The 14691-nt window shown below is 41.4% G+C and overlaps 2 protein-coding genes across 4 annotated transcripts in view; one reads left to right on the top strand and one right to left on the bottom strand.

The window, feature by feature from the left end:
• The window catches only part of uxs1 (UDP-glucuronate decarboxylase 1), a 57193-nt gene extending 52371 nt beyond the window's left edge, over positions 1–4822 (bottom strand). For 2 of the 3 annotated variants that reach the window (XM_079519271.1, XM_079519270.1), the window contains exon 1: positions 3850–4822. In XM_079519271.1, coding sequence (XP_079375397.1) covers positions 3850–3937 — 88 coding nt within the window. In that variant the 5' untranslated portion in view covers positions 3938–4822. The remainder of the gene's footprint in view (positions 1–3849) is intronic. The other variant, XM_079519272.1, reaches the window with a different exon arrangement.
• Positions 4823–10948: 6126 nt separating this feature from the next.
• The window catches only part of tmtops2b (teleost multiple tissue opsin 2b), a gene marked incomplete at both ends in the record, with an annotated part of 36489 nt that continues 32746 nt past the window's right edge, over positions 10949–14691 (top strand). Inside the window, one exon of the mRNA XM_079518697.1 lies at positions 10949–11312. Coding sequence (XP_079374823.1) covers positions 10949–11312 — 364 coding nt within the window. The remainder of the gene's footprint in view (positions 11313–14691) is intronic.

The raw sequence follows: 14691 nt of genomic DNA, 5'->3' as shown, positions 1-14691 counted from the left end.
TAGGGGGATTTTAGATCGCCTAAACAAAAAATAAACAAATCATCCCAGCCGCTTCACTCATATGGATATGAGAAATCAACTGACAGAGAAAACGCTATTGTTACTGCTACTGCATTAGTTACATTTTCACTAGAAACAGACTATCATATACGAGTGACTGGCAGACACCTCCCTGACAATAACGCAGAGACAACTTGTTTATTTTTGGACCACAATGCTTATAGTAGACGATATTAAGATCATATCACCCCATGTTATTCTCCATAGAGAAATGACTTCCTTGAACCAGGGGAATCGAGGGGATGAGCGATTTCGGCGCTCAATATCTTATCTTTAGTCTAATGTCACTTAGATCCAAAAGTCTAAATGGTCATGTGTTCTTTATCATGATCAGTCAATGAGGAAGTTTCTTCCAGGAAATAAAACGTCTGGGTTTCCGAGGCTAATGAGGAAGCAACTAAAGCAAAACAAATACCACAATAAGGAAGGATGGGAGAAAAAGCAATAATACAAATACATGGTATGATTCAACTCCCAATTTTATATTCATGGGCAGCCTAATGCATGCAGGTGCCTAACTGTCCTCATTACCACTGTGCCCATCATAACTAACTCAACTGGGGAGTGGGGACTGCACGAAACCAGGCCAGAACTATAACCTGAACTGTTGTTTATCAACATAACGGATGACCATGGGCCCTCGAGGCCACTTGGATATAAGCAGGTCAAATAATCTATTAAATCATGCTGCCTTTAAGTCATCGTTTATTACATACTAGTTATTTAAAGAGGACATTTCATGCCGTTATTGTATACATTATTACGGTCCTTTTTATAAAGGTTTTTCTTTAGCTTAAAAAAACACTGATAATTCTATGATTCTTTCTCTCTGCATGTTCTGAGCCGGTGTCATCTGCAATGATAAATGACCCGTTGCTTTCTTAGCCAACTGCTTCACAATGTTGCAATCAGCTCACCAGGAGAAAAGCCCATTTATCAGCTTCAATTTGATAGTGTTCCAGTTTCGAGTCTGCTAAAGTTATTTGTTTTATCACACTTCCTTCCAATTTCCTCGTTTATCCTATATCCTGTATTACGGATAGTCCATCCTGATAGTATAAAATTGGTATCCCAGATTCCCAACCTGTAAATGCATTTTCTCTTTACTGAAGAGCTAGAGAGAGAGAGAGAGAGAGAGAGAGAGAGAGAGATGGAGGAGGAATTCCAGATTAACAATTTTCTTACCATATCCAATAATTGGTACATGTGAAAACAACATCCATATCGCACCAGAGCTCAGAGCATATGAACTGTTTCAAAGGCTTGTTCGCCTTCTTACAGAAGCCAATTTCAGACAAAACACTGTGTGCACAGAATGATTGAGGTAACAAAATGGCTAATCCAGAATTCCATAGTTTTCCCTGTTTTTATTTCACATAAGACATAGATTTCATAGTTTTTTTTTATTAAATTCTTAAATTCAAAAGAGAAAGGTTCTGTAATATATTCTTAATAATCTCTAGCTCAGAACTCAAGTCACACAGTATTTACATCCAGCATAGGTCGGCGGAACAGTGTAAATGTAAAGCTAGTCCAGAGTTCCGTTTGTACGTCTCTAAATGTTTCGATGAATTGAACAAGGTGGACCCTCTTGTAAACAAGTGTAATGCTTAATTGGGTCGTCCACTCACAGTTAACAGTCTTTGTATCGAGTTTGTGCTTGAAATGTACTGTAATTCTGCAAACTGTTAATAAATATTTCAATCAATCAATCAATCTACAGATCTTTAAGGTTGACTGTGTTTTCCTGACTGCAGAAGTAATACAGGTACATGTATACAAACATGTGTATGTGTACACACATGTGTAAAGGAGTAGTTCGCCCAAAGAGAACACATGCCAACACTGTTACCATGCATTCTGAAGTGTATTACACACACACACACACAGAGCATAATATATAAATACAATAAGACAGTACATCTATGACGTCCCTAGTAGGTTATGGATCCATGATAAGAACAGAATGAGCAGGAACACGCTTGCCTCTCGTATCATATTGTACGTACAGTCAGTCCCTCTGATACAGTGGTAGACAATCATAATGTCATGGTTATCATTCAATATTCTTATGCAGCTATATCACAACATATAGTAAGGTAGACAGGAAATGACGATAGAGAGATGGGGAGTGACACGCAGCAAAGGCCGTCGGGATCGGGACTCAAACCTGTCAGGCTAAAGGCTCATACATAGTCTGGATTTGCGGTGGTTAGGTGACCACCGAACTACAACATGACGTCACGAGCCGCGGTGAAGAGCAAACCACCGCCACCGCCCCAGCCCTTCTCTCTGTTTTTACTCACCACCGCTCAACGTTATTTCAGCTCCGGTGGTCACCTCACCACCGGAGCGGTGGTCACCTCACCACCGAAAATCCAGACTATGTATGAGCCTAAGGCTCATACATAGTCTGGATGGCTCATACATAGTCTGGATTTTCGGTGGTGAGGTGACCACCGAACTACAACATGACGTCACGAGCCGCGGTGAAGAGCAAACCACCGCCACCGCTCCAGCCCTTCTCTCTGTTTTTACTCACCACCACTCAACGTTATTTCAGCTCCGGTGGTCAGCTCACCACCAAAAATCCAGACTATGAATAGGCCTTTACATTGGAGGCTAAAGGCCTATTCATAGTCTGGATTTTAGGTGGTGAGGTGACCACCTCACCACCTAGAGTGGTTGAGCGGTGGTGAGTAAAAACAGAGAAGGGCTGGAGCGGAGGTGGTGGTTTGCTCTTCACTGCGGCTCGTGACGTCATGTTGTAGTTCGGTGGTCACCTAACCACCGAAAATCCAGACTATGTATGAGCCTTAAGTGCCCGGACCGCTAGGAGTAGGACAGCAGTCCAGGCCAGATTTCTGTAAAGAAATCCTGTGCACTGTGTGTGCAGGTGATAATTTTTCGAAGTGTTGAAGTTTGGAAGCGCTCGTTTTCAATAACGCAACGTGCTGCTGCCTCCTGCATTATGATTTCAAAACAGGTTGTACGCAGGGGCCATTGAGTGATTTCCAACGAGCGCTTCCAAACTCAAACACTTAGAAAGTAGCTCATGACATGTCTACGGTGAAAAAAACGTTGCAGATAGAAAGAGAATAATTCAAGCTTTCGTTACAGCTGCAATGTTGGTGAGTTTAATGTTGATTCATACAATGACGTAGGACATTTCTTTCTGTTTGGATGTATGGGCTGTCAATGGTTGGAGTTGCAACTCCAGATTCAACATATATAAAAAATAAAAGAATAAAGAAATCTAGTGTTGAAAAAAGGGTCTAATATCATATAGGTGCCATTCAGGCACCTGATTGTGAACACCTGGGGGTACTAGAAGCTCACAACAAGAGTAGATCAGCAGATTAAGCAGTTTGTAACTGGCAAAGAAGAGCACAACACTGTAACACAACCTACTCAGCTGTGCTGCTCATCCCATAATTGCACGTGCCCCTTACAAATGGGGGCATGGGGCACAATTTAAAAAGGGGAATAAACAGGGCCCAAAGGTATAAAGTTAAACATTGTTGCCAAGGAGCTGTTACAGAAACATACAAACATTTCAAAACTTTGTGATGTTGTTCACACACACACACACACACACACACACACACACTTTGTCACAATCTCCAATTAAAAGTGAAATCTATTATCTACCCTCGGTAACCATGTTTGTCATGTACTCATATTTCCCCAGAATAGCTCAACTGTCATAACTGACTTTCAATTAAGAGGATTTGAACTGTTAAAGATCCATGAATGGGTCGTACTGTCACTGTCGAAATGTATACTTACAGGCAATGTAGGCAATCAATGCGAGGGCGACGAGGAGCTTCATCATTCTTCTGTTTAATCCTGATAGCATCCAGACGATCCGCTTCATCCTCTACATTTATAGTCTAGAATCACCCGCCTCCTCCTCAGTCATGTCCAGGGCAGGGTTCATTCGTCACCGTTTAAGATTATCTTGATTTATTAATAATAGTGTATGTAGTCAATGAAAAAGAATGCAACAACAAGCTGCATACAAGACATGCAAGCTAGCCGCGGCTGCTACGTCAACAGTGGACAGAGGCAGTCACAGTCATACGTGGCTAGCGCTACACAGGTAGCAATCTGATCAGGTGGCTAGTAGTACAGCACTGTTGTGCTAACGTTAGCAACTCGCCATCAACTTAGTGTTTGTTTATAAGTGCCATTATGTTCACAGACGTACCGGTAGCTATACTGTGCAGAGCTCTGACTGCAATCCATTAGTCATCGTTAACGCAGTCCGATAACGTAATAGTCCATTCGGAAACCACAATGCCGAGCGACTGACAACCAAACATTAGCGGCTAGCTCTCTAGCAGTGACAGCTGGGTGTTTTATTGCCGTTCATAATTGTTTGCACACCAAACAATAAAACATGCGAGTTCCGGGGTTATAGTAGTAAAGTAACTCGCAACCAAACGAACGTTCATCTTATCCACGGAGAGACGCGCACGTTACAGTTATAGTTTCTTCTCTGCTGGGCCGAGGTAGTGGTACTACAAAAAAGGCGAGCGACCATTCCTAGCTCGATTAAGCATCCTGCCCTGCCGTTACTAGCCTGTAATAATCAAAACGGTACACACATGACACATCCCCATCACTTTTTTTTTACTTGGCAAATAATTACGGCTGCGATAAATCCAACCTCAATCGATTATTGTCTTATTCCTAAAGAGCGAGTACGTTTGTTTAGGCAAAACTGTCGTCTGTCAAATTGCGTGTACATTCGCCGTAATCGCCGTGTATACAATGGTTCATTCATAACCCTCACGAATTTGGGTAATTTTCCACATGCAAGACAATGCGCGTGCGTGTGTGTGTGTGTGTGTGAGTGAATGAGTTGAAAAGTGATGGCAAAAGCTATTTTAACTATTTATTAATAATGTTGAATATGGGAACATGTCCAATGTTATTTAATTTGCCCTATATTTACATTCATACACCGGTCCTGTACACATCACACACTTGTAGAAGAGACACCGATTTACAATCACTTGTATTATTTAAAGCCCTCTTACACCATTAATTAACATGCAGTTAATGTTGCTCTCTAACATGGTAGATGCATGGTAGTTAATTATAACAATGTATTAATGTGATAATATGTAGGCCTATACTTACAAATTTATTTTGGGGTGTCACCCAGATGATTGGCTTAATGTGCAGTATTAACAGTTTTCTCAGTTCTCAAACAAACAAACACACATTTTTAAGTATAGTAGTTTAATAGTTTAGTTTAAAGGAGCATTCAGTGATTTGGGTGATTTGGGAAAAAAAAACGGTCCACCCGGTAACAAGATGTGCACATGCACACGCTCTACAGTGGGGGAAGTACAACAGACCAACAGCACGTGCACCAATGCCCGCCCCACTCGATCATGATTGGAGGAAGGCCCCTCTCATCCTGATTGGATGAAGGCTTTGCCTCCCAAAGCCCAAACCGAAACTAGGGTTTTTTGACCCCAGAGGCTCACTGGGGACAGGGAGGTACTCCTTATATGGTCAGCACACTTTATAGTAGGGCGGATTATCCAAAAAATAAGAAAAAATAAGTGATATTTGAATTAAGTGAAATCACTGAATATACCTTTAAGTATAGGATATCTGCACATTTCTAGACCTATTTAGTACAGAATGGGCCAAATGTTCAAATATACGTAAGAAAAGAAAAGAAAAGAAAAGAAAAAAGAAAAAGCATAGCCATAGCCATCGTCACTGATGAGGTCATCACATTTAGGCAAGTGGCTATGGCTGAATTTAGCCCAAGGAGTGTTTTAGCTTGCAATGGATTCAGAATCATGAAAACCCCCTAGTTTGACACGTCACATGCATAATTAAAAAATTAAAACTTTGCCTAAAGGGCCCCCTGAACTGAACGGAATTAACTTCTAAGTTTGCGTACAAAAGAATGACAGCCATCTCTATCCAATCCATCTATTTATAAACTCTTATTTATAAAGCAGTTTTAAGGATGCACGTTATTATTATACGTGTCTACGGTGTCTGGACTCTAGCTGCGTCTCGGGGGGGCGTGGTGTGCCAACCATTTCAGTGCGATCCCAAATCATGCGTCATGGACACGGCATCATCATCCCTGAACTGCAGATTGAGGCCCAATCTCAATTGCCTCCCTCAAGCCCTGAGCCCTGAACCCTCATTGACTTTAGTGAGGTTAGCTGTACTGTAAGTGCTTGAGGGTGAGAGGCTGCAAGGGCTCCAAATTGTTGTAAAAGGAATGGGACAGCAGCACTTTGAAGATGAGAAGATGAGTCCGCCATTCATGACACTTTGCATCACTTAAAAAAACTGTCCTTATTCACAGCCAGTGCTTTAAACATATTATGTAACCAAAAAGGTGTAGGCTGAAGCCGAGGCTTTATTATGCCTATACCCTATTTGAAGAGTAACTTTACAAAACAAAACTGCATAGAGCTTAGTTCAACAAAAATAAATTCAATATAGGCACAGCAGGTTTTATAGCATTAGATAACCCAGAATACAGAAATATGCAAGTTTTCATGTCCATCTCTGCTTAGCCTATTAATATTACGTCTATTAGTATTTAAGCTGATCTTTTTATTGTTAGTTTTGTAAATACACTTTCCTGTGTATAAATGGTGCATTTATATAGCGCCTTTATCCAAGGCACTTTACATAGATTGTGCATTACATTCACCCATTCACACACACATTCCTTAAAACACCTTCCTCATGCAATGAATGGTATGTGAATAAGCGACCGCCACAATTACGCCACAATAGACATTAATTCTTTACTGTTGATCATTGATCATGCTGAAATGAATTGAAACAGCTGAAACAAGTCATGAGTGAATCATGTGTTCGTTGTGAACTGAAATCGTTCCACTGTGTTTATTAGCAAACTGTAAATATAATAAAGTACCAAACGAAGAAAAGAAAAACATGTTTTTCCCCTGTAATAAATCAGCCCATTTTGACATTGTGTTTTTCCTGTAACTATTTGATGTTGTTGCTGCTTTAGATTCTATCAGCATATAAAAGTATCTCTTCTAAAACATTTTAATAATAATAATTTCTCTCATCTTTACTCCATAAGATAGGGAGGGCTTAGCCCCACTAGCCCATTGATACCAGCCATCCCTGATATATACTATTTTCAGACAGAAGATCAAATTAAGAAGACGATTTAGAGGAAGAGGGAAAACAAAGGAAAAATTACGAGAAGGCTTTCCTGTAACAAGTACATACTTTGAAATACAGTATGAGATGAATTTGGCTTGGCTGAGTGCCCGAGTTCCTCTGGCATGGGCTTACAAACTGCAAGCTATGCCAATTCCAATATCACGCCTTCTGAGCTCTTTTTAAATGCTTGATCCACACACAAAGGCAATAGCATTTGATGTATGTAATTTCTCTTTGCTTTTAGTGTCTGTCTGTCCGCTACTACGGACAGACACTTTTGAACCAGCAAGTGGCAGTGTGTGCGTGATGGTCCATTATCTCCTACCATTACTACCCGGTAAAATCCAGAGTTTCATTTTAACACACACTTTTCAATTACCCTGCATGATCCACAGCCATCTTGAAGTCTTCTCGCTTGTTAATGGGCCTATTCTTATATCAATTGCACAACTGTGATGTGAGAGAGTGTGTGTGTGTGTGTGTGTGTGTGTGTGTGTGTGTGTGTGTGTGTGTGTGTGTGTGTGTGTGTGTAGTACACACAAACAGCGACTTACTGAATAGTACAGTAAGTCGTTAGATAATTCCTTATGAATGCAGAATGTTATTTAACAAAGTTATTACAAACTTGTTTGAATGAATGATGATTGATTGATTGATTGATTGATTGATTGATTGATTGATTGATTGATTGATTGATTGATTGATTGATTGATTGAAAATGTATTAACAGTATGCGTAATGGGTACATATCAAACAAAAGCACATGTCAATACAAAAACTGTTACTGTGGACGACACGATGATAAAGCATTACACTTGGGTCAGGGACGGGTCCACCATTTTCAATTCATCAGAACATTTAGAGACGTACAAATATACACTTCTATAACAAAAAACAGGAAATCATCATATAAAGAAATATACAGTAAGGGGAAAAGGGGGTGGGGGGGACTCAGACTTTATTTAGGGGGCCAGTCCAAATAACATAAGTCCAAATAATACATGCTGAATATTCAAAATACAAGAGTCAATTTAGGAACTTATGGAATCATTAAGATCAACCCATTGATTGATAGATTTGTAATATGGGTTATTATTGGAGCTATAGAGACAGCTGCGTCTCTGAGGAATCTGGTGGGGATTTTGTCAAAACCGGTGGCCTTATTTGGCTGAAGTGCTGTGAGTTTTTTCAGCACGTCTTCATTTTTTACAGGTTTAATTGAAAATGCGTCTTTTTGGGACCCTAGTTTTCCATAGTGGGCTCTGATGTGTTCGGCACCGTACTGACAGAGTGAGGGGGGAGTTTACTTACCAACTGGGTGGCAATGTTGGTAAAGAAATTGTTAAAACTGTTTGCCACAGCTAGTTTGTCTACTATGAGGGAGCCGCTTGACATGAGGCAGTAGTTTGATGTTTTTGTTTGGATTTTATTACTGCAACCTAATTTATTTAGAGCCTCCCAGAGTTTTTCAGGGTGTTTTTTGTTGGATTCTATGTTTCTATTCTATTCTATTCTATTCTATTCTATTCTATTCTATTGGTCCCATTTTTAGAGTCTTTGGTATGACCCGGCCAGGGATTGAACCCCGACCTCCCGTCTCAGGACGGGCACTCTAACCACAAGGCCACTGAGCTGGTTTGATTTGAAAGTAACCTCTCGATAAGTAATTTGAAAGTAACCTCTCTACCTTATGTGTATAAGTTAAAAGGATCCCTGGCCAATAAGACAAATGTGTCTTAAAACATTGTACTTGCCCTCTATAACTAAAATAAAAAAAAATCTTTCATAAATAAAGAATCTTTCACTCAATAGGAACTGCTCCTGCATGTCGCAAGTTGATGATGTCATATGTCAATGTGTGGTCCAGCCCTATGGAATATATGGAATGCACATGTATGGTAATAAAAAGCATTTACAATATTGCTTTGATGCTCATATTAACCTTAGGAAGTATTAAGTTGTTTTTATTAGCATATGCATTCCATGCATTCCATAGGGCTAGACCATAATGGGCATATGACATCATCAACTTGCAACAGGAGCAGTTCCTATTGAGTGAAAGATTCTTTATTTATGAAAGAAAGGTGTTTTTATTATTTTATTTTAGTTGTAGAGGGCAAGTATGTTTTAAGGCACATTTGTCTTATAGCCGGGATCCTTTTAAAATGTTTTTTTTGTGGCTTTCGCCTTTATTTTATATATTTTATAGAGGGACAGACAGTAGGCTGACAGTAAAGGCCGTCGGGATCGGGAGTCGAACCCGCGGCACACTGCCAGACTGGATTGCCAGCCAAGGTGCCTGGACCACTTAGCTCTGGTCCATAGCCTTTACTGCTTCAGAGTTACTGGACCACTGAGCCATGGCCCAGGCCGCCAGGGATCCTTTTAACAAGACATATTCTTGGCAAGAGTGTTTTTCCAATTATTCCAATAGAAAACTGTTGCAGGTTGGGAAACAATATCCCTTTGAATTATACTCCTTACACATTGATAATCAATGTGTAAGGAGTATAATTCAAAGGGATATTGGTATTGGTATTGGTAATATGCCCTTTATTGAGTCACAGTGATACATTCACTAATAATCAATGATTGATTATTAGTGAATTTATCACTGTGACTCAATAAAGGGCATATTACCAATACCGGTATGTATAAATCACGAGGTCGAGGACTCAAACTTCGAATAGGCCTAATACTCAAATTTGGAATATGGCTAATATGGTTTCTAAATTTAGGAGCAGGCACCTAAGGCAGACACTAGTCTTTTCATAGCACAATCAGCCTATTGCTCTCTCTCTCTCTCTCTCTCTCGCGCGCGCGCGCTATCGCTTGCTCTCTCGTGACGTAAGGGTTGTCCATAAAAGATGCTTGATGATAATAATTAAGAACGCACTCTTTTGCACAATGTTGTCACTAAAACTATAGTTTCAGAATTGAGTAGGGCCAGTAGGCCTATGATGCAATGAAAGATTGTTGGAGAGATTGGAGAACATGACACGCGGACCGAGTTGACACTTAAAGTTCCAATACCTTAATTGTCGAACAAAGAAGTGGTATTATCAATGTAAGATTCCTGCAATGATTTTTGTAATCAAGTAGATTATGCCCGAGAAGGCGGTTACCAAAGCGTCAACAAAGAAAATAAGTCATGATACAGACTGCAGGCTGGTGTGCTGTGCCTGTGGTGGGCACTTCCAATGAGGATCGCTCTAACCATGTCCGTTGGATTTTTGTGGCTGTACATTGGAGATGCTGAAGCTTACGCGCGCGCCGTTACGCGATGGATACAGAGAGAAGCGCCGCGTAGCCTTCTCCAGGATTGCCTTTAACCATTTCGAATAATCGAGTAACCAAGTATAATAATACACGTCTGTGTTTGCAATGGCTTCATTGTATTTTATATCAACTGGGAGGAGATGCCAGCAGCATGGTCGCAACGTGAGTAGGGATTGTTCAATATCAACATCTACATCTGAAAAGCAGGTTGCATGTTGCTGGGGTGCGAAGAAGCATGGATAAAGACTTGAAAAGTATGAGCGACACAGTCAGAATCACTATCGAGGAACAGACTGCATGATCTGGACGATGATGAAAGTAGCCTACAGTAGCGTGGACGCAGTGCGCGCATGCAGCCAACACGCCGCCAAAACTTAACAGCCTGAGCAAAGACAAGACATTTCTAAATGAATGAAGGATGCAGGATGTTTTCAGACCGGCTGATCTGAACGACAGCTTCAATGTAAGTGATGACCGGGAATGGCGGGACGACATGCAAATGGACAGAGGATCCATCTCTCCGGCTGGGTTCATAGTGCTGTCCGTGGTGCTGGGCTTAATCATGACATTCGGGTTTCTCAATAACTTCATAGTGCTGCTTCTGTTTTGTAAATTTAAGACGCTGCGCACACCGGTCAACATGCTCTTGCTGAACATAAGTGTCAGTGACATGCTGGTGTGTATGTTCGGGACCACACTCAGTTTTGCCTCCAGTATTCGGAAAAAGTGGTTGCTGGGTGCCATGGGCTGTAGTTGGTATGGTTTCATCAACTCTTGCTTTGGTAAGTTTCTAAGTTTACTTTCTTGTCAATTGTATTAGAAACGTGTGGGGGGGAAATAAGGAAAATACATGGCTGATATGCCCCACCCCACCTCTACCACCATCATCTATTCTCCCAAATGTATAGTAGATTGTTTTTAAGTAGCCTACATGTCCCCCAGTTTTACCGCAAACTTTAGATGTCAATTAGCCAATCAGGATGGAATATGACAACTCTAACAGATCTGTCTTGATCAGATGACTATAGAGATCATGTGTGCGATTTGCTGAAATTTGGATAAAATCTGAATGAATAATATTTAAAAAAAATCACACCCGTGTGAACTGAGCGGTGCAACTATACTTTTGTTGTAAATAGTTACTGTACAGTACAGTTTTATTGTTAGTTATAGTTTTATTGTTATAGTGCTCAGTGGGCTGCTCAACAGTGCCACTTTAGGTCACCCAGCGGTATTGCAGCTGTTCATACCCCAAACAGACCGACAAGGGACATAGGGACACACAAAGCCAGTCATTGGAGTGGTGTGCAGTGTGCACCGCTCAAACAATGTTTTACATGAGGCTGTTTCCCAAAATTTCAAGTGGCATTTCTTCTGGCCTATATATAGTGGAAATGTGTGTGCCAAATGTCAGGGAAATTGCACGCTGTGTTCAAGATTTGAGGCATTTTGTTCAAAACCGAAGCACTCCTGCAATCTTAACCAAAAAGGTGGTGCAGAGGTGTGCACAGTGTCCTTGAAGTGGATATACAATTATACAGGTTTTATAATAATTTGAAACAGTATAAATATTGGGCCTTAAATGTACTATAACTAAGGCCCCTCATTTGTAAAAAGAAATAAAATATAAAATAAATTAATTCCCTAACCCTAAAAAAAAGGTGTCCAGTGTTGTCAGGCTAATGCATGTGGTATGCTCTCTGTCCTGTAATGTAATGTTAGTGAGACACACGCAGGCAGGCAGGCGACCCAATCACACACAGTGAGCTCCACAAAGATGCGCATAGCCATTTTTCCTCATAATTTATTTAAAGTCCATTTGTTTAGCCAGTTCACACATAGGCTAATGGCACATATTGTGACATTATAGAGGCTGTGCATATAAATTAGATTGCAGTAGTACTAGTCGGCTGTAAACTGACGAAATTTGACGCTTCACCGGCACGTTTCACTTCATTTTAGCGCTCCTTCAGCAGCCTTTGCTCACAGACGGGATCAGAAACGCAAAAATGGTATTGATCCCAGGCTACTCATGGGTTTCTCTCGAGACAGACTGTTGACTCACGCTGTTTTTCCTTTGTTTTGTCAATGGGTTCCCAGATTAAAGTAAATGAAAAACCATGTGTGCGCATGCACGCCTACTTCTAAATGGCAAACATTTAGAAGTGGAGAATGAGATACATAAAAGTAGAAAAGTAAATGGTTTCTTTTTTTACGGCGAGTTTGAAGATAATGGAAGTTATGGACAACTGCTGTGCTATGAGTTTGTAGTTCACACACATACGGGCTGGCTGCAGGGGCCATGGCTTCAATTATAGTAGAGAAGATGGGCGATTCTCGATAATGTAAGCAGCGCTTCATGGGGGCCAAGCAATAGAGCGGTTCGGATGACGTATTATTAGGCAAAACCTGAAGGGATTCTAATCTATGGGAACACTATGTACAAAAATGTTCACTTGTTTCTGGGTTTTAGGACCACAAACTTCGGCTTTCCTGCTCTGAATGGCCACACACTCTGAAGGGCAGCCCGGCACATGTCTGACTGTCTTTCGTATATATAACCAGAACCACTCATCCGATCGACTTCACACAGCAGGTGTATTACTGAGGACCCAAGGGAGTGTAGTATGTCAGCGTGAAGTAGATTGGATGAGCTGTTCAAACACTGCAAGCCACCCTTCCATCGGTCTGCTCCTGCTCCGAATGTGCCACTGACCTAACTGCATGCAACAATTCTGGGAGCCAAGCAATCGACCCATTCCAAATGTGTACGTGTTCCAAATGGGCATACACTCCTAAACAGCTATATGCCATGATGAATGGACACTGCACTAGTCTATCTACATTCAAGGACTGTCTGTCTGTCTGTCTGTCTGTCTGTCTGTCTGTCTGTCTGTCTGTCTGTCTGTCTGTCTGTCTGTCTGCATATATATTGAGAACCGTATACTGGTAGCTGGTGCATTGCCGAGTACCCAAGGGGAATGCAGTGTTGATCAGATAAGCAGTTCTCTACTATGCTACAAGTAGCACTTCTGAGGTGCCAACCAATCGGTGGCTTTGAATGGCGACACTCCCTGACAATTTTGTTGCAAGCAGCAGCAACACCTACCAGCCAAACAATCTGCTTCCAAAGCGAGTACACTAGTGCATACCAAGGGGCCAGTGAGGCACTCCAACGTTGAAGCACTGGGCCCTAGTGGTAAGAGGAGGGACTACAGGCGGACCCGTGCATTCATGACCGGGAAACCCTGTGCAGCTGGGCTTTAACATTGAGCGCTCGGTTGCACTTCCGCATTTGACCACAAATTGGTCAAATGCGGAGGTAGACGTTTTGAGACGGTCCTTCCGGGTGCTTCAAAACGCCACTGAGCAACTTCCACTGACATGAATAGCGGAGGGGGCGGAGCTTCGCGCCAGATCAGTCTCTATCCTTTTATATACACTATGGTGCATACATGGGCAGCTGGCGGCCCGGGGGCCACATGCGTCCCCACCATCACTCAATGCGGCCCGCAGGTTAATATCCAAACATTGGTATATTATTGATTTCTGCTAATTACTATAAAATGTTATTGTCTTTTTTATGACCAATGTATTTGTATTTAGTTCATAAAGTTAACATAACTATAACTATATGCATTTGAAATTAAATAAAAATGTTACTTTTCAAGATCTCAATAACAAAAAGCTAAAAACGATTCAGGATTTCAATTCAAATAATAGCTAAAAATAGCGACGCGTTTTGAGCTTGTAGAACGGCTATTTTTGCTACGACAGTACTATGCAATGTGGCCCTCTGGAGTGAGTGTGGAAATATAGTGGCCCTCTGGAGTGAGTGTGGAAATATAGTGGCCCTCTGGAGTGAGTGTGGAAATATAGTGGCCCTCTGGAGTGAGTGTGGAAATATAGTGGCCCTCTCCATCGTCAAAGTTGCCCACCCAGTGGGCAATGGATGTCAGATGGATCCACCGTTTCATTAGTAGCATTTTGAGAGGCATGCCAATCTCAGCCATCTTCCGTTGTGGCCCTGCAAGAGGCTATACTGTAGCTGTCTTTGACAGGTCCTGTGTGTCTATGTGTCTGTCTGGAGATAATCCCCCATTATGTGTATTACCTTTTTTCAAAGGGGCTGTGATCGCATTGAAACCTATAGCCCAAATG

This window comes from Electrona antarctica (assembly GCF_951216825.1).
Source record: "Electrona antarctica genome assembly, chromosome: 13".
Taxonomy (NCBI): Eukaryota; Metazoa; Chordata; class Actinopteri; order Myctophiformes; family Myctophidae; genus Electrona; species Electrona antarctica.
Note: the sequence above shows the minus strand (reverse complement) of the source record. Positions and strands in the feature narration are given on the sequence as shown.